This window comes from Globicephala melas, chromosome 14 (genome assembly GCF_963455315.2).
Source record: "Globicephala melas chromosome 14, mGloMel1.2, whole genome shotgun sequence".
Taxonomy (NCBI): Eukaryota; Metazoa; Chordata; class Mammalia; order Artiodactyla; family Delphinidae; genus Globicephala; species Globicephala melas.
In genome coordinates this window covers 81527622-81547668 of record NC_083327.1, presented here as the reverse complement: position 1 = coordinate 81547668, position 20047 = coordinate 81527622, and the positions used below count along the sequence as shown (strand labels likewise).

General features: G+C 53.6%; 1 protein-coding gene across 15 annotated transcripts in view; it reads left to right on the top strand.

Annotated features, from left to right (window-relative positions):
- The window catches only part of AGPAT4 (1-acylglycerol-3-phosphate O-acyltransferase 4), a 1427829-nt gene that overhangs the window by 1390538 nt on the left and 17244 nt on the right, over positions 1–20047 (top strand). For 12 of the 15 annotated variants that reach the window (XR_004038703.3, XR_009558682.1, XM_030852990.3 and 9 more), the window contains 3 exons: positions 2901–3070; positions 17378–17539; positions 17991–18144. Coding sequence is in view for 11 of the 15 variants with exons in the window: in XM_030852990.3 (XP_030708850.1) it covers positions 2901–3070; positions 17378–17539; positions 17991–18144 (486 nt within the window). In the remaining 4 variants the exon portion in view is untranslated. The remainder of the gene's footprint in view (positions 1–2900; positions 3071–17377; positions 17540–17990; positions 18145–20047) is intronic. The other 3 variants (XR_009558681.1, XR_009558683.1, XM_060283375.1) reach the window with 1 other exon arrangement.

Sequence of the window (20047 nt, the reverse complement as noted above, 5' to 3'; positions counted from 1 at the left end):
AAAAGGAAAGAAAACTCTTTTATCCAGTGAGATTCGGTGTTCAGTTGTGTAGCTAACAGCCTGTTGAGATGAGGGAGAAATCAGGCGTCTCTGCACTGTCACCACCTGGTCCCGCTGCCATCACCTCTCACTGGGCTGCTGCAGTCACCCCCTGACGGGCCTCCGTGCTTCTGATCTGTTCCCACTTCAGCCAGAGTGACCATTTCAAAATGCAAATTAGGTGCTACTGTGGCCTCTTTAAAAATGTTCCAGTGACTTCTCATTGCCTTTATTGTGAAATCGTAAATCGTAAGTGCTTACTCTGGTGCTGAAGTCGCTGTAACTCTCTCTCTCTCTCTCCCTCTCTCTCTCTCTCTCTCTCTCTCTCTCTCTCTCTCTCTCTGTCTCTCCCCTCCCCCGGTCACAGAGCCAGGACTGCTACAGAATTAGTGTGTATAATAGTAGTAAGAAGCTTACTGATCCCCTACTATGTGCAGCGTCATGCTAGGTGCCTTGACTACATGACCTGATTTAATACCCACAGCATCTCTAGAAGCTTTTCCTATCTTTTTTTTTTTTTTTTTTTTTTGTGGTACGCGGGCCTCTCACTGCTGTGTCCTCTCCCGTTGCGGAGCACAGGCTCCGGACGTGCAGGCTCAGCGGCCATGGCTCACGTGCCCAGCCGCTCCGCGGCATGTGGGATCTTCCCAGACCGGGGCACGAACCCGCGTCCCCTGCATCGGCAGGCGGACTCCCAACCACTGCGCCACCAGGGAAGCCCTGCTTTTCCTATCTTTATTCACAGACGAGGATGCGGAGATTTAGGGGACATTGAGAAACAGACCAGAAGTCTTACAACCGTTGCGTGGCAGCCGCAGGCCTGGAGCCTGACTGGGTCTGACCCCAAGTCCATGAGCATGGTATTCAGCAGCCGTCCATCCTGTGACGAGCCTCTGCTCTCCTGGCCACACCACCTCTTGAGGGCGCGACTGCCTTCCCTCTGGGCTGCAGGCTCCGGGAGGGTGGGAGCCCGGGAGCAGCTGTGGGTTCGCTACTACACCTCCAGCCCCTCCCATCCTGCTTGCACACATCAGGTCACCAAACAGTGTTTGCTGGAAGCGTAGATGTGCTGGCACAGTGCTGGGTTCTGGAGTGATGGCTGGGGTCAGGGTGTACCAAGCAAGGTGATCTGTGCCTGGCGGGGCCTGTGGTCAGTAGGGGCCGGGGTGTCATCTCACTGTGACACAAGCTGTGATAAGTGCCACGAAGGGCGCTGGGGAAAGTGGAAGGGGGGCCCGGCCTGCCCTGGGCAGGGAGCAGCGTGGCACAGCGAGGCATTCAGGAGGTGTTTGCGGGATGCGTCACAGGGAACGACAGTTCAGCCTGATCTCGCTGCTTCCACGCGCCTCTGCTCAGGGCTTCTCTGGGCTCCGTGGCCAGTAATGGGATAGGTGGGTACCGCCCACCCGTCTCTTGGAACAAATCAGTGCAGCAGTAGAAGCATCTTCCTACACGGTGGGAACTGTCCCGCCGGCCGGGCTGCCCTGCGCCCTCCCCTCCCTGATGGCCACCTCTAGGTCCCACCAGTGTCGCTGCCCGTGGGACAGCTGCCTGGGGGCTAGGAATAGGCAGACTCTTCAGTGTCAAGTAAGGGGTGTGTTCTGGTTCGGTTCTGATGACACTGGTAGATGCTGAAGCCTGGGTTTGTTGGGAGCTTGGCACGTACATTGCACAGAGTGCCTGTTGCGTGTCATGCCCGTTGCTTCTCACAAAAGCCAGTGAGGCCGCCCCTCCAAAGATTAGGAGGCTGCAGTGCCATGCGGTCCATCTGTCCACAGCCCCACAGTGCTCACGTTTAGAAACTAGACTGTAGCGCCTTCTAGAGAGTTCTGGCTCCAGTCCCTAAGCACAGTCTCCAGCTCAAGGAGAGAGGTTTCCAAGGGCAGCCGCCCAAGCCTTTCACACGTGACACTTGGCTGGAGTCAAGACCACACCTGCTGGGCTGTGTGCGTGTGTGTAGGGGCGGGTGATGAGTGAGTCCTCTGCCTAACATGCACCCCTCTAAGTGGTGATACAAAGGGGTGTGTCCTTCGCAGAGGGCTCACCCACCTACCCACGCATCTGCTGAACAGGCTTAGCTCTAAAATTCCTTTTCAAAGTCACTCTGTAGCTGTAGATCTGATCGCCAAGTTTCGGCTGGTTTTCTGGACAACTTCCACCATAAAGGTTTGTCCTGAGGCCCGTGGGTTGGATGTTGGTGACCTAGGTTAGAAGTATCACTGAAGCATAAAGGCAAGTTGGTCATTGTTGCCCAAAAAAGGACTTTCCTATTTCACAAGCTCCTACAAGAGTGTTTTAGTAGTTGCGTTGAGGCCCGCAAGGTAACGGACCTAATTTACCCTTGCCCTTCAGGTGCTGATGTTTCACCGCAGTGCTGCATTATTCCTCGTGCACTCCAGTGTCGTAAATGGGAGAGAAAAATTGGGCATTTAGTTCTTTGATGGAGTTTATAAGTATCCCAATTAGTCATTTCCAAGGACGTTAAGAATTCTGTACATCACCTCACACTGCCTTTCAGGGCTCTGGAGACACAAGGGCGTGGATTCTTGATGGATTCAGGCTTTCTGATTTATTCTTTCCCAAGGTACTTAATCAGGGAATGCAAGTCATTTGCCTTCTCGAAGCTTCCTCTCCTCCCCTGGAGACTCGTGGAGTTTTCTCGATCTTTTTTTCCTTCTGCTTCGAAACCCCTTCAAGAACTGGGGTCTGGGCCGAAATGGTCCAGAACCTGACCCCTCAAAGTTGCTTTCCGTTCCAGCCAGGGCGGCAGAGCCTTGCTGCCACCTGGCCCAGCAGACCAGACCCCTAGTCATAGAGGGTGCGTGAAATAAAGGTCCGTCTGTTGTGGTGGTTTGTTCCAGAGCTGGTGATGCTGCTGGAATGGTGGTCGGGCACGGAGTGCATCATCCACACGGACCCCCGGGCCTACCCCAAGTACGGGAAGGAAAACGCCATCGTTGTTCTGAACCACAAGTTTGAGATCGACTTTCTCTGCGGTTGGAGCCTGGCCGAGCGCTTCGGGGTCTTAGGGGTAAGTCGGACGTGCATTTCCCATCTCACACGTCTCTCTCCTTCAACCCTGTAACTTGTCTTTTCGCTCTCGGTCGTTCAAAGTTTGCAGCAGCATCAACAGACTTGTTGAAATGTTCTTAACCAACTGCTTTTCCTCCTTGCTCAGAATCAAGTGAACATCTGCTTATGAGTAAGGATCGTGTTTATTCAGCAGTTATGATGCACTGGGCATTTGACGTGCGATTAATGTATTTAATCCTTACAGAAACATTTGGGAGTCAGGAACTGGCACCTGTCCTTTTTGAAAAGCTGCGGTTAAATACCCTGCCAGTGGTCGCACAGCTGTTACGCAGGTTTGCATTTGAACTTGTCCAGCGTCGTATTCTTAATCTCTGTGCTCTGCTCCCTCCCTGGCTGACGGGCAGAATTCACCTCTGAATGTTCATCCTCATGGACGTGAGAAAGCTGAGTGCCTAGGCGACAGCGTTTGACCTGCAGAATTCAGAATAAATACAAAATCCTGTTTTTCTCCAACTAGTTTGACTTCTTGCATACCTTTGGGACTGGGACTCCCCAGTTGACTTTTGTCATGGTTAACACATTGAGCTGTGCTGGTTGAGCCCGGAGCAAGTACCAGAGTCCTCGGGCTCAGGTATCCCGACAGGAATCACGGCGTGGACCAGCCCGGGGCTGGGAAAGTCGGAGACCCCTCGCACCGGAACCTGGAGATCCTGTGTTGCCCCCGGGAACGGTCCCCCGCAGACAGGCGGGGCCCGCGCACGTCGCACTTGCTTTTGGTGGCCCATGTAGACAGAATCATAGTGTGTAGAAGGTAGGAGTTTGAAGACCAGGCAGAGTAGATGTGACAAGAGTCCTGGGTCAGATTCCCTGGGGATGGTCTCAGTGTGTCCAGTCCCAGACGTGCCTGGGAGTCCCAGAGTTGGAAACGGAACTTTGGGTCCTGCTGGCCTCTGCCTGTTGGGAAGAGCCTTGGCTAAGAGACTAAATAGCCTTGGGACACATTTTGTATTTGCTTTTTTAAACTTTTTTTTTAAATTTATTTATTCATTTATTTATTTTGGCTGCATTGGGTCTTTGTTGCTGCACGCGGGCTTTCTCTAGTTGTGGCAAGTGGAGGCTACTCTTCATTGCGGTCCGCGGGCTTCTCATTGCGGTGGCTTCTCTTGTTGCGGAGCATGGGCTCCAGGCGTGCGGGCTTCTGCAGTTGTGGCTCATGGGCTCAGTAGTTGTGGCTCACAGGCTCTAGAGCGCAGGCTCAGTAGCTGTGGCGCACAGGCCCAGTTGCTCGTGGCATGTGGGATCCTCCCAGACCAGGGGATCCTCAAACCCGTGTCCCCTGCACTGGCAGGTGGATTCTCAACCACTGCGCCACCAAGGAAGTCCTAAACATTTTTTTAAAATTTGGGGCCAAAGGTGAGAGAAGGAAATATGCTTAGAAACAGGTTCCAATAATGTCTTTAGGACAAATGATGGTCGTTGTACAGTTAAACTATCAAAAGGCAACTAAGATCGTTAGCAGTTTTTCAAGAGATGGAAACAGTGTGTTAAATCACTGTTGCTACCTTAAGACTTCTAGAAAACTGGAATGCCTGGGGGTGAGTGCACTGGAAGGATTTCTAGGAATGGACAGGCCGCCCTCCCGACAGTTTTCTCCTTTGCTTTCCTATTTCTTCTTCCAGTACTGACGTGATGTCTGTGCAGGCACACGTGTGTGTGTGTGTGTGTGTGTGTGTGTGTGTTCAAACATATTTTCAGGAACAAAACCAGAAATTCTATTATCTACCTTTCTCTGTCGTAGAGGCCTCGGACAGAGGTCTTAGCTACAGTTCTGTGGCTTTATTTATTTTTTAATTTTTTTGTGGTACGCGGGCCTCTCACTGTTGTGGCCTCTCCCATTGCGGAGCACAGGCTCCGGACGCGCAGGCTCAGCGGCCATGGCTCACGGGCCCAGCCGCTCCGCGGCATGTGGGATCCTCCCGGACCGGGGCACGAACCCGTGTCCCCTGCATCGGCAGGCGGACTCTCAACCACTGCGCCACCAGGGAAACCCCTGTGGCTTTATTGTCGCTGAGAGGAGAGAAAAATGTCATAATCCGAACCCCATCGTGGATACAGATGATCGACGACCGGATCCTTCTTCCCTTACGGGAGAAAGCGTACGGGGTGTCTTTGCCTCCTGACCGGAACTAGTGCTAATCCCGCCTAAGCTAGCCTTCCTGGAGCGCTGGTTCTTCACGCGCACTTCGGGGGCAGCTGCTGCCTTTCTGGGCTTCGCGGGCAGCTTGGGTGTGTTCACGCTCAGGATGTGAAACGTGTAATCTGGGGCAACAGAAGGTGTGTTGGACTTAGAGGCACTTTCCAGTGGCCGTGGTCCCCCTGGTGGCTTTGTGGCCACGGGCTTCTTCTATGCACGTCTTTCACCTTATTTGTGCTATTTTCAATCTCTATGGTATGGTTGTTGTTTACTTTTTACATAGATAAAGGGGCAGAGCCTCCGTTTGGGTGAAGAATTTGCCCCAGGGTAGGAACTAGTAACTGATTTCCCTGTTGCTGCTCTTTCCTCCTGGAGGGTGTTGAGAGGAAAGGCTGGGGGAGTGCCTTGTGTCAGAGAATAACCAGGGTGATGGCTGGAGGGACCAAGTTTCCAGTCCTGCCACAGCACACCCCCCCCCACCCCCGGTCTGTGCGGGGCTCGTTCTGAGGAAAGAAAACCCTCAGCACCACCGTGGGGTCAGGGATGGAGCGACGGGACCAAGGACGCAGGGGCACAGACAGGGAGGGGGGACCTTGGACCGGACAGGAGACCCGGGACTGAGCAGGGCAGGCTTTCGTGGACTCACGAGTGTCAGCGCCCTTTAGCGTTTTCCAGGCAGAGGCTCTGACGCCGATCACTTTACACCGCGTCACACAAGGGTGCAGAGGCATGGAAGTTCTTAAGCAGAATGGCCACCCGCCCACGGCACGGGGACTGCCCGTCTCCAGCCGTGACTGCCTCGATGAGTACCGTACCTACTGGATTTCATTTCTTCCTCTTGAAAACCAAACAGCTAATGTCGTGTGCAAGGGCACGAGCCTTGCCTCTTGGTCTGGAGTTCTAGGAACTCCACCCAGCGGGGGGTGGGCAGGTCTCACCCCCTTAGGACGACACCGCTCCCCTTCTCACTGGAGCCTGGGTAGCCCTGCTCAGGGCGCCGCCAGATGGTCTGGCCCCCAAGTTCCCTCCAGCAGTGGAGGGACAGTGGGGAGCGGGCAGCAGGTGAGCACTGAGCTCCCTACCCCCCAGCACTGGGGGAGCAGCCGGTGCTGGGGCCGTGGCCGTCTGTGCACGGTCTGATGCAGCCGTGAGCTGGCAGAGGCACTGGGAGGGAAGGGAGAGGGCGTCGTGACCTTGCGGGGTTGAGCCAGCTCAGGGGGAAGCTCCAGACTGTGTTTTCACGGGGGATGTTCTCCCTACATGGCAGGGCATGATTTACCCCCCACGTGTGTCTCCTGGAGCACCTGAGGTTTACCTGGAGGGCGTGAGGCCAGGGGAGCTGCCTGACCCCTTCCTAAAGCAGCCCATACATTCCTACTGCCCTGGAAAGGAACCAAGGAGCATCTTGTTATATGAATTGTTTAGCAGTACTTTTGTCTTAATTGACCTTCAAAAAAACTCACCTGATTCACCTCTTTTGTTTGTTTGTTTGTTTATTTATTTATTTATTTATTTATTTATTTATTTATTTATTATTTTTGGCTGCGTTGGGTCTTCGTTCCTGGTGCAGGCTTTCTCTAGTTGTGGTGTGCGGGCTACTCTTCGTTGCGGTGCGCGGGCTTCTCATTGCGGTGGCTTCTCTTGTTGTGGAGCACGAGCTCTAGGTGCACGGGCTTCAGTAGTTGTGGCACGCGGGCTCAGTAGTTGTGGCTCGTGGGCTCTAGAGTGCAGGCTCAGTAGTTGTGGCGCACAGGCTTAGTTGCTCCGTAGCATGTGGGATCTTCCCGGACCAGGGCTCGAACCTGTGTCCCCTGCATTGGCAGGCAGATTCTTAACCACTGCGCCACCAGGGAAGCCCCCATCTCTTTTTTTTATTTTTTTGCGGTACGCGGGCCTCTCACTGCTGTGGCCTCTCCCGTTGCGGAGCACAGGCTCCGGACGCGCAGGCTCAGCGGCCATGGCTCACGGGCCCAGCCGCTCTGCGGCATGTGGGATCCTCCCGGACCGGGGCACGAACCCGTGTCCCCTGCATCGGCAGGCGGACTCTCAACCACTGCGCCACCAGGGAAGCCCCCATCTCTTTTTTTTAAGTAACACATTTTGAGATCCTTCTGGAGTCTGAGGAGTTTGGTTTTTAGAGAAGAGTTATAAAGGTTCCTGACGGGGCATTTTTCATCTTAACATGTAACAACCCAAGAGGAAGTGAGTTGAAATTGAAGCAAGTGAAATTTGCAGAAATCCTTGAGAGGAGGGTTATTAAATGTGAAATTGGATTTGTGGAGAAAGTGATGGGATTCTTTTACAAAGAAAAAAGGGGGAGGGTTTTTAGTCTTTTATAAGCTTTTACCCTGTGTGGTCATTCTGGTGGCCTGTCCCCCAGGCTCTGGTCCCCTCGGAGCTGGCCTTGCCCGGCATGGGCCGGGCACCAAAGGCTCTGGTTATGGTCTTTAAGGGGTTCACTGACTCATTCCTCCTTGGGGTGAGTGTGACCAGTGGACAGGCCAAGGCGTGCAATGCAAAGGGTCGCGGCTTCCGAAGCTTCGAGTCTGTTTACTCTTCTCTCTGCCCCAGTAAAATACGCATGTCCTCCTTCACAGTGGCCCCGAAAGGTTACCTGAGATCACGTTTGTTGGGTCTTTGAGCAGTATCAGGGCCTGGTAAGCGCTCCATAGCAGCAGCTGTTCTTGTCCATTTTTATCTGCTGGGTACGTGTGTCCTGGCAGTTACCCCGGAGGCCAACTGGGATGTTCTCTTCGGGTCTTTAAAGAAGCCCTATGTGTTAGTTATCTACAGCAGGTGACAAGCCCCAAACGTAGTGGCTCAAAACAAACTCGAGTTATCACCGGTTGTGTGGTCTGAGATCAAAGCTCAGCTCCGCGGGGCTCCTGGCAGGGGTCCCTCCGAGGCTGGATGGTGGCCTCATCTGAAGGCCGGCCGCGCAGTGATCTGCCTCCAGGCTCACCCCTGTCTGTTGCCAGCCTGATTCTCGCGCCTGGGCCTCTGCTTGGGTGTCAGCTGGTCCCCACGGGGAGCCATGCAAGAGTGAGTGGGAGAAAAAAGCACCTGAAGCAGAAGCCACGGCCTTGTTGCACCTGAAACTTCTGCTGTATTCCATTTGTTGGAGATGAGTTGAGGAGCCCACCCCGTACTCCGGGAAGCAGGGAGGTACCAAGAGGAGAGGCCAGCGTGGAGGCTGCCTGCCACCCACAGCATGACGTTTAGCCTCACACCTCACGTTTCCATTTAGTTGACAATTATTTAGGGGATCCATCACAGCTCCGCCTGAAAATAGATCGAATTCCTGTCGCGTGTCTGCGTACATCGAGGTGCAGAGGAGAATGGAATTCTTATTCCTAAGCAGAGGGCGCTCACGAACTCCCTAGTGCCTTCTGGGCACGAGGCCTCAGTTGATGACGAGGGCAGCTGATGCATCTTCAAAATACTTACCCAGCAAGCGTGTTGGGTGTATTTTCTGTGGAAGACACCGCTCTGGGTGCTGTGGAGATACAAGGACAGACTGAAAGGTCCAGCCGTTGCTCTCAGTGACTTTCTAACATATAGAGAGAGGCAACGAAGGGGCATATAAGCCGGTCACACAACACAGGGCTTGAACAATAATGGGAGGTGGGGCACACGTCCATTGGGGGCACCCTGTGCGTGTCCACAGACCACTCAGCCATACAGCAGCTTCCTGGGGGTCCTTTGCTTGCTGGGGAGGGCCCAGAGGTCCCGGCTAGGAGCTGGGGCCACCGTGGTCAAGGCAGAATACGGGGGGGCGAGTTTTGGTGTCTGGGGCAGCTCTGTTTATACCAGCCTGTGGGGAAGGACTTCAGTATTTCAACAACTGGAGAATGACGTTTCAGTGCTGTTAGCACACTGACTGCTGCACCCAGCGATGCAGAAATTTCCCAGAAGGCGTTGACACAGGGCTGAGGCCTTGAAGAACGGGGGTGGTTTTAGGAGGGGATGAGAGAGAGGTGTAGGTAAAGGGAGAATTACGAGGCGAGGGACAGGGGTGCCTGGAGGGAGATCATGAGTGATGTGGCCACCCAGCGAGGATGTGGCCAGCTGCCGTGGTCCTGGGCTCTGCTGACCAGTTCTTCTCCATCTGCCAAACGTACATTTCAGCCCTCCCACTGCCTCGTTCGCTGGCTGCCACCTCAGGGTCACCGTGGGGTGCTTTTGGACTTATTAACCCGAATCAGAAAGAAGGTGTCATGAAACCCAAGAAAATCAAGAACTGAACCCAAACCTGTCAATGTTCGGTTTGATTTCGCCAGGCTGCTTCTGGTTATGAACAGGCAATGGGGTTCTTTCTGTGCGAGGTCACACATATCTAAAAACCAGCATTTCTTAAAGTTTGATTATACAAGGACCAGTTTTCTAACTACAGATTCCTGAAAGGAATGTCGATGCAGACTTGTTTACAAAGGCTGCACGAATGTTATTTCCTATAAACCTCCCATCAATGATCACGTTCTCCCAAATTGTAGGTTTCCTGTGTTTTATTTTCAAACGTGTAAAACTACCCAATAAAGTGGATGCCCTGAAAGATGAATGTGTGCTCAGGTCTCCAGAACAGATCTTTCTGTTTCCCTCTGAGGATAGCAGGGGAGAGACAGATGTGTAGGCAAAACTCCCAAGTGGTTTCGAGACCCACACGTGTGACTTGTACCCTGGCTCCTGCGTTTACCAGCTCTGGGACCGTGGGGAGGTTATCTGACTTTTCTGAGCCTCAGTTAACCGTTCTCATTTCGTGCTGTTTAAGGGTTTCGTGAATATAAGTAAAATACCTCATCAATCACCTAGCACAAAGTAGGCGTGCCCTAATTGTTAGCTCCTTCCACCCTAATTCGTTTCCCTTCATGCAGTGTTTTCTCATGAAAAGTAGGATAAAGTGTAGAGGGTGGAAGAGAGATGGAATGTTTTCAAAATGCCATTTGACCAGCGGTTCTGGCACTGGATCCCGTGCGGCTGAAATCCCCCATCACTTTTACGAACTGCGAGGTATCGTGGCATTTGTTTACCTTCATCCCGGCTTCTTCATAGGTGCCTGTCAGGCTCTCTCTTTGGCTACAGAGAGATTAGAAGTTTCTAGATGTGGAGAAGTGGTGTTTTCCTTACCAGTGGCTACACCTGCAGCCATGGTTTTGTCAGCCCCGTTAAGTTGGGTTCCGGCATCCTCAGGTGGGTCTGCAGGGGACTCCTGCACCTCCCACTCCCACCCCGGTTAATCGGTTAACGGTTAATCCGCAGCTCTGTCGGCATTGCTGCCAGGCGCCGCCAGCTCGGGGAAGAAGCAGGGGGGCCGCCGTTTGCCTCTGTGTGTTCACCAGTTGGGCCAGGCAGGCTCTGGCATGTGACACAGGTAAGAACCCTGAGAGAATGGAGATGACGTGAAAGCCCTTACAATCCCGGGAGCTGGGAGAAGCGTTGGCCACGGAAAGGAGTCTCTGGAAGTACAGATGCATCTTGAGCTCATAACCAAGTGTATTCCTGGAAGTGGTAGCGCGCACTTTATTTTTAAGAGCGTAGCCCCAAGTTAGATGCGCCAAGTCTTCCTTTTATTGCACAAGATCCTCTGGCTTGCCTTTAACAAGCCGAAGTCGGATCACACCGACCGGCGGTAGATCCAGGCTGGCTTGCAGCCGTGGTGCCGCTGGGCGTCCTCCCTCCTCTTCCTGCAACTTGGCAAAGGCCTGTGACGTTTGCTCTGGGAGCCGACTGTGCACCCATTGCCCCGTCCGCTGCTGCCTCTGTTACACCCGTCTGCCATCTGCCCAGGGGGCCCCGTGCCCCCGTGTTCCTGAGCTTCCGTTGACTGTTCCTCAAACACCCCCTGGCTGGAGGTACTGAGCACAGGGAAGCGACTCCATGATCTTCTGCCCCCTCCCTGGAAGGCTCTGTCTCCCTGTCTGCCCCGGCCCAGGCCCACCCAGGATGGACTCAGGCTGGCCTTTCAGATCAGAGGCCAGGCAGCACCACAAGATCCGTGCCCAGGAAGCGGGGCAGAGCATCCTGCCAGGAATTCCTCCGGAGCCCTGATCCCACAGACCACAGTCAGCTGTGACTTACTCTGAACCTAAGAGCTGCCTCGTTTGTCCCCAGATGCCCTTCTTTTTCACTCCACGTCTGCACTCTGGTCAAACCAAGAGCAGTTTGGGGCTTGGAAGCCCGTAAGCTGGGGTCCGGGGGAGACGTTATCGAGATCCAAAGAGCTGCAAGCATTTTGCTGGACTTTGACATGTGTGATGGTCTGTTTCCAGCAGATGAATTCTCACACTGCTTTTGCTCTGTGTTTGTTTTCTGCCTTTCCCCTGTGGCTGTGACTCATGGTGGGACAGTGTTCATTTTTCTTTGGGACTCTCTTGAGATTTTTCTGGTGGTTTAAGGTCCCCAGCATTTTCCTCCTTAGCATCAGAGAAGGGAGAAAGCAAGAGAAAGAAATTCAGTGTACGTGAGTTAGGTCACATGCGGTACCCTAGTTGGCACAGGTTGAGTCTCTCACCTTTCCTCTTTCTCTCTCTCTCTCTCACACACACACACACCCCTCTGGTTTATTATTTTGAGCTCCAGTCTTTTCCTCTGTGTTTTACTATGGCCAGGGACTTATATCTCAGAGACATATTCTAATCTCATCTTTTCCTGCATCCATTTCTTTTGCTGGGAACCATATCTGTCCAATAACTTATCTGCAGAATTTAGTGGCAGAAGTAAGACTGAAATTGCCAGATTTCTTTTTCTTTTTACAAATTTATTTATTTATTTATTTTTGGCTGCGTTGGGTCTTCGTTGCTGTGCGTGGGCTTCTCCCTAGTTGTGGAGAGCGGGAGCTACTCTTTGTTGCGGTGTGCGGGCTTCTCATTGCAGTGGCCTCTCTTGTTGGGGAGCGTGGGTTCTAGGTGCATGGGCTTCAGTAGTTGTGGCACGCGGGCTCAGTAATTGTGGCTCGCGGGCTCTAGAGTGCAGGCTCAGTAGTTGTGGTGCACGGGCTTAGTTGCTCCACAGCATGTGAGATCTTCCCGGACCGGGGATCGAACCCGTGACCCCTGCATTGGCAGGCAGATTCTTAACCCCTGCGCCACCAGCGAAGCCCAATTGCTAGATTTCTGTTTCTCTCTTCCCACTATACTTTGGACACCTGAAGGCCGTGGACAGTCCTAGCCATCTTTGTGTTCCCAGCACCAAGGAGGTTTTTGGCAAATACCTGCTGCACGACCAGAGTGGCTTTGAGGTTCAGGTTCACATATCACACGTCATGATGGTGGCTGAGCTGTTGGTTGACTTGCTGGTCCTCTATGGTGATGGGCCTACACAGCTTGGCTGGTCTCCACTAATCTTAAACATTTGCGACTGTGTTTTTAGCTCACAGTCAAGAAAAAGTTCAGAGTGTTAGAGTGTGGGTGCCGTAGCCTGTTTATTATTGAAGTCTCACCTGTTTTCAAAGTTCCACTTAAGATACCCCATTCGGGTATTTTATATATTTAGTGGAAATAAGTGACCTTGGGTGAACCCAACTGGTAACCATGATGGTGGACCTTCAGGAGGGAAGCCAGGAAGAGATATTTATGCGAACAACCCCTTGACCAGGTACCATCTTGCTGACTAGTCTCAGTCCCTACTCGTGTTCTCTGCTGGTCCCTGCAGAGTGGTTGGAGGAGGAGGGGACATTGTGGAAAGGTGACTGCAGAGGATGCCCTACTGTTCCCAGCTATCCTACAAACCCAGCATCAACACTTAACATTTTCATCTTATCAGTTGGCATGTGGCCGTGTTGGAGAAAAACCTTAACTAGGAAGTTCTGACTCTGCGCCTTTTTTTTTTTTTTTTTTGCGGTACGTGGGCCTCTCACTGTTGTGGCCTCTCCCGTTGCGGAGCACAGGCTCCGGACGCGCAGGCTCAGCGGCCATGGCTCACGGGCCCAGCCGCTCCGCGGCATGTGGGATCTTCCCGGACCGGGGCACGAACCCGCGTCCCCTGCATCGGCAGGCGGACTCTCAACCACTGCGCCACCAGGGAAGCCCCTCTGCTCATTTTTTAACCACAGAGGCTGTAGAGCGGAGAGAGGTGAGGCGAGAGCCAGCTAATCTCAGGTTGGAATGCACCAGATCTTACTGCATCCTTAGAACAGGCTTTTGTAGCACCTTGTGGTCTCTGCCCAGGGGTCGACCAGTTGGCTGGAGGTGCTGAATTTGGGACTCCTGGGGGTGGCTGCTTCCCTGAGCAACTGGCTGGTCCTGAAAATGGTTGTGGACTGCTTAATTAGATTGCTTGGGCAGCTGTGGTAAGACAATTCTCAATCTCTCTCTCTCTCTCTCTCACACACACACAGGCTAGAAAGTTTCATAAACTTTTCACCGTAGGATGTGATAGGATGACAATGACTCCCTACAGCAGCTAGAAAGTGGCCAGGGGTACATTTCGGCCCCTGTAGTTGTGGATTGCTGTGCTGCCTGGGAACATTTTTTGTTTTTTAGATATGCTTGTGCCTAGATGGCTCTATTGATAAATCTAACTCATCAGTAAATCCCCTCAGATCTACCTTCAAAATTAATCTAGGATCAATGAAACTGGTATATTTTCTTGTACGTTCTCTCTTAAAGGCACTACTACCATCCACACACAGAGACCTTTGCTTGACCTGGGGGAGTCATGGCATTGTTGGCATGTTAAGTTTCCTGGAGGACTGTATGCATATTTGAATAGTACGTTTCTAGTTTTTGGTCATAAATGAGTTAACTCCTGTAAATCTCCCAGCCCAGTGCCTATCACGGAGTGCTTTACTACGTGTAACTATTGTTATTACTACCTTCTAAAGCTGGCTTAGGAAATGGGTTGAATTAAAAGGGACATTCCGCTGCTGTGGCTACTTTGTGGTAATAATAATAGCTACACATTACTGAACACCTGTGTGTCCTGTTCTCAGCTAGGAGCTTTGGTATATGTTTCCATGTGTTCCTAGATCTTTACAGCAACACTTTCAGCTAAGTATTACTTTGCTCATAAGAATACAGACAGGAAAGTTGAGGCTCACCATGTAAACATAATCAACAACAAGGCCTAGGCCTAATCATAACATCCAGAATTTGAAGGTTGAAAGATGGATTAATTCAGCATAAAAACAGAAATGGCTCCTCTGTTCCTTTTCCTCATTAAAAACAGATAGGCTGTTTTTGATCCAGGGACTCATGTTCCAGAAGCAAATGGTTGAAAATGTGCTGATGTCAACCGCTTCTTAAAAAGGGCGTTGTTAGAGGGACACCAGCAAAATAGTTTTCTGAAAAGTTCAGCGTGTTAGAGTGTGGGTGCCCTAGCCTGTTTGTTATTGAAGTCTTAGCTGTTTTCAAGGTTCCACTTAAGATACCCCATTCAGGTATTTTATATATTTAGTAGGAAAAAAAAAACAACAACAGGAAAATCTAACAAAATTGAAGAAGCACTTCTAATCTCACCATCCAGCTATAGCTACTGTTATTTTTCGCCGTTTTACCATTTTCCATATAGTTAGTCATACTATAAACTCAGCTTTGATTACAGATTAAAAAAAAAATTTAGTCTTAACATAAAGCATTTCCCCAGCCATTAAATATTCATAGAAAACAAATTTTACTGGCTGTAAATCAAGCGGTTGACAAAGTTTGTGTGTAATTGTGCAAATAGTGAATATTTTAGGCTTCATGGACCATATAGCCTCTGTCACGACTTTTCAACTCAACTGCTGGAGCGTGGAAGCAGCCATGCTACTAGCAGCCTACTAGCAGTAGGCAACGTGTATGTAAAAGAGAGCGGCCGTGTCCCAGTAAAACTTTATTTATAAAAACAGGTGGCAGAGCAGATTCGGCCCGCCGGCTACGTTTGTATGATATCGTATACGACGTAATTCATAGAACTCTTTTTTTAAATTTAATTTTTAAAAATTGAAGTATAGTTAATTTGCAATGTTGTGGTAATTCATAGAACTCTTCACTGTGGGACATTTAGATGGTTTTCAGTGCTGTGACACAGTATGACAGGGATGACACACAGACTGTTGCGGTCACGTCTTTTGGTTTACGTGTACATCCCACATCAGTGTCAAAGTCGCCATTTCCTTTTAGCGGCAGGTCATCAGGGGCCAACCACTAAGACCCACTTGGGTCTTGTGGGATGGATCCATTAATAGGAAGCACCCCTGAGAGGACTTTTCCCCAGCAGACAGCCGTGACTGACTGCACTGGACCATTCACCTTCCAGACCCAACAGCTGCTACTTTGGAGTATAGGATCCTTCTCTTGGCTGTACAATCGATCACCATTCATAGCTCCTTCAAATGGCCACAGATTAATTTTGGAAGGAGTTCAGGAGCAGGTAATTTTTAAAATAATCCTAACCTGCTGAGAAAGTAAGTTTAGTTCTTTGGTGAAGAGTTTTTGTTTTGTTCTCATCCTCAAGGCTGTGATCGGGGAGGTGACTGAAGGGCAGGGAGCAGGGACCATGAAAACATCCCAGCTGACAAGAGGGGACGGCTGAGGAGAGGGCCAGGAGGCCTCCCACAGCCTGAAACCCACCCGTGGACTCAGCGCGTGGCCTTTAGATGGCTCCAGTGGGGGAGTGGTGATGCGTAGAAAGTGTAGCCTGTGCCGGGCACCCGTGGGCCCACACCCCACCCTTGGAGAGCACTCTGATCTTTGGGGACCTGCCTCTGGGCCCTCTGGGGCAGGTCGTCGGATTTTATGGCTTTGGTTCTTTTATTTCTTTTCTTTTTTGTTTTGTTTTTCGTTTGGGTTTTTTTGTTCGTTTGTTGGGTTTTTTTTTTGGCCACGCTGCACGGCAAGCAGGATCTTGGTTCCCTGACCGGGGATCGAACCTGTGTCCCCTGCAGTGGAAGCTCGGAGTCCTAACTAATGGACCAGCAGGGAATTCCCCAGGCTTGGTTCTGTCTGAAGGAATTTGCATGTTGGAAATTGGTGTGTGGGAAAAGCAAAACCAAAACCCGCCAAAACGTGGAGACGCTACTCCTGAAAGGTATCTGTGCTTTTCCTTCTCCCAGTGGGGAAGATGCTTGTGGATTTTTTAAGGTCAAGGGAACAAGTGGCTGTTCGCACCTTTCTCTGGCCTGCGTGGGTGGGTCGGGGGATATGGCCTGTTGCCCCTCTGCTGAGCTTTGTAGTTCTTGTGGGAGTGACAGGGAAAAGAGACAGGGCAATGCTGAAGTACGGCTCTTGCTCCCGGGCCTCGTGGGCTCAGGGGCGTGGCCGGACAGCTGCCGCCAGGAGCACAGCTGAGGCTGCCACTTGTCCGCATCACCGCCTCCATCATCTGTGCCATTGATGGATGACGGCTATTTCTAGGAGCCTCTTGGCCAGTTCCAAAATTAGGGGCGAAAAATATAGAACCCAATCCACTAGATCAAAAGCTGGTTCTTGTGTCTCCCCTGCTCCCTCGCCCCACTGGATCCCTGCTTGTCGTTCCCCCCCGCCTCCCCGTTCAGGGCTTGCAGCACCTGCAGCCTTGGGGCTGCGCTGGCCAGCAGACGGGTGGGGCTCTCCCAGCACCTCTGCTGATCCCGGTTCGCCTCTCGGCACCACCATTTCCCAGCTGTCGAACCCGGAGAACCCGCTGGGCCACGTTTCCTGGCCTGTAAGGAGGGTAGGGTCCGCCCACCCGCAGAGCCAGCAGGGTTGCTGCGGACCGGGTGAGGTCTGCGTGGTGGGCTTAGCGAGCACTCCGGGGTGGGCACCTACCTGTGTGAGCGGGTGGAGGGTGATGCAGCATCCCATGGCCCCCAGAGGTTCCCGACTGCTCCGCTGCCCGCCCTCCCCTCGGAGAGCCAGGCCCCCTTGCCCCCTGCCCCCGGGGCAGGGTTTGCACGACCTTGACCTCCAACTGACCGGTGTCGGAGGCTCCCCGCCTCTGCATGCTCGGGAACTGTCCCCGTGCCTGGAGTGCACGTTCACTCCTCCTAGAGATCTCCGGCGGCCATCGGGGAGGACCCCACGCCCCCTTTCACGGACGCCCCGGGCCCCCTCTGTTTCAGGGCTCCAAGGTCCTGGCCAAGAAGGAGCTGGCCTACGACCCCATAATCGGCTGGATGTGGTAATTCACGGACGCCCCGGGCCCCCTCTGTTTCAGGGCTCCAAGGTCCTGGCCAAGAAGGAGCTGGCCTACGTCCCCATAATCGGCTGGATGTGGTACTTCACGGAGATGGTCTTCTGCACGCGCAAGTGGGAGCAGGACCGCAAGACCGTCTCTGAGAGCCTGCTGCACCTGCGGGACTACCCCGAGAAGTACTTTGTAAGTGCACCCAGCCCTCGGGCGCCCCGTCACGCTCACACTCGGGGTGCCCCGTCGCATATGAACTCAGGGTTCCCCGGTCACACACTCACACTCGCTCACGCCTCTGCTTCCTGAGCCTCCACAAATGTAGACCCTCTCTCTGAAGCTCACAGACCCTTGAACACAGTTAGACTGGGGGTGGAGGTCCTGCCTGAGGGGAGAGCAGGCACAGCTGCCAGGCCATCCCTGCTCGGGCCACTTCCTAAGGCTCCTGTGGGACCGTGTGCGGCATTTGACGGGGGATGGTGCGTGGGACCCCGGGACCTCGTGTGATCCCTGGGCTGTGTGTGTGACCTGGGAGCTGTCTATGTGACCTCAGGACTGTGTGTGTGACCTCAGCTGTCTGAGTGACCATGGGGTGTGTAAGTGGCCTCGGGGACGTGTGTGACGGCCACCCTGTCCCTTCCAGTTCCTGATTCACTGCGAGGGCACGCGGTTCACAGAGAAGAAGCACCAGATAAGCATGCAGGTGGCCCAGGCCAAGGGGCTGCCCAGCCTCAAGCACCACCTGCTGCCTCGCACCAAGGGCTTCGCCATCACCGTGAGGAGTTTGAGAAATGTAGGTAAGGACGACCCTGCGGGGCCCCGTGCAGCGAGGGAAGGGGGCCCTGGCGCCCATAGGAGTAGCTTCCTCCCTGTGCCCCCACCCCCGCCCCTACGACGGAGAGGAGCCAGGGACGGAGGCTGGCACATCACCCCTGCGTAACCTGGGTCCGGGCACCCAGCGTTGGCCAGAGTGGCCACTGCCTGCACAAGGGCGCACACGCACCACGCCCACACGTGTAGGCACACGCACGCTAGGCCAACACTGCCCTCTGCTGCTCGACGCAGGTACTGCAGGCGGCGGGCGGTGCTGCGTGCCTGGGGCCCACGCCCGGTCAGCCCAGGTTTTTGTTGCGGTTTTGCTTTATTTGGCATTTCTTGCCCGTCTTGGCATCAGCTGCCTCCAGGCGATGACCTCGGTGACCTTGCCGTCTGTCGGGCTGGCCTTGAGTCCGGAGCCCTGAATTACTGTAGGTGAGGACGAGAAGCAAGTAGCAACAAGGCCAGCCTGCCGCAGTCTCTTTGTCTCCTGTTGAATTCTGGTCCCTTTAGTTTGGAAACAGGTGCTTTACCCTTTCCTGCCCTGCGGGTGCCGGAAGCCCCGCTGCCCTGTCCCTCGTCTCCCAGGAGACGGGAGGGCTGAGCTGGGGGACCTCCCCGCGTCCCTGGCGCCGGTCTGCGCCCGCGGAGGCCCCGAGGCCAAGCATTCTGCGGGGAGAGCCGGCGGGGGCCCAACGCGGTCTCCGCGGCCCCGGTCCCCGGTCCTCTCTGCCCCGTGAGGCCGAGACCCCCAGCTCCTCCCCGGCCTGCACAGGGGATTGGGGTCGGTGCGTGTGGACCGTGCGGTGTTTCCGGTGCTGTCCCCACACCAGGGGGCGGCGGCCCCACCAGGAGCTTTGTCTTTGTGATCGCGCAGACCGGCCACCCGGCTCCTGTGGACGGAGCGAAGGCGGCACCGAGTCTGACTTTAACACGTGGGGACCCTGAAGGTCCCCGACTGCTCCAGGCGGCTCTGGGTCCCTCCCGCAGATTCTTCCCCCTGCCTGAGCTTTGCCTACAGGCCGAAGGGGCAAAGACTGCCCAGCTCTGCAGGCTGTCCCACCCCCGCGAATAGTGACGATGATGACGATGATGACGATGATGACGATGATAGCAGGGCGATTCTAATACGCCAGGCAGCACAAGCACCTCACGCATAGCGTGGCCGCAGCACGTGCCCGCCAGATGCAGTGAAGGAAACTTTTTTTACTTCCAATTTACAGATGAGGAAGCTGGGGCTGAAGGGTGAGGAACTTATCCCAAGTGACTCTACTATTGCACAGCAGGCTGGGGTCACACCCAGGGCGGCCTGGCTGGCGGGGCTGGCAGGGGCGTACCCGTCCTTCTGCTGGGCTTTGCAGGCAGATGGATCTAGTGCCGGGCCCCGTTCTATCACTTCAAGACCTTGGGGCTGCTTCTCTGGAAAAGGAGGGAACGGTGCAAATTTAGGCTGTTCTCTGGGGAAGCCCCATCCTTGATTAATCGAAGTAACACCACCTGTGTTGGAAGCATCAGGCTGCTGTGTAAGGGCAGGCTGAAGAAAGGAGGTGTGAGACCCATTGACGGACATGGGCTCTCACACCCTGGGGCTCTGCAGCCTCACCCCATGCAGCCTGAGGCCTTTCACTTTACGTAATTCTGTGCTTAAAATGGCTGGACGATGTACTAAACGTGAAGGTTATTCTCCTCCAGCCTCACTCTTCCTAGGGAGGGGGACACCTCTTCCCGCGGGGAGGACAGGGGAGTGGTCTCGATTGCTTCGGTGGAGGGGTGGGAAGCTACCTGCCGGCACTCCTGCAGGTCAGCGAGAGGGACCCTCTCCCTTTGGCTAAGACGTGCTCTAGCTGCCAGAGCACCCCCTGTGGACCCCACGTGGTGGGCAGG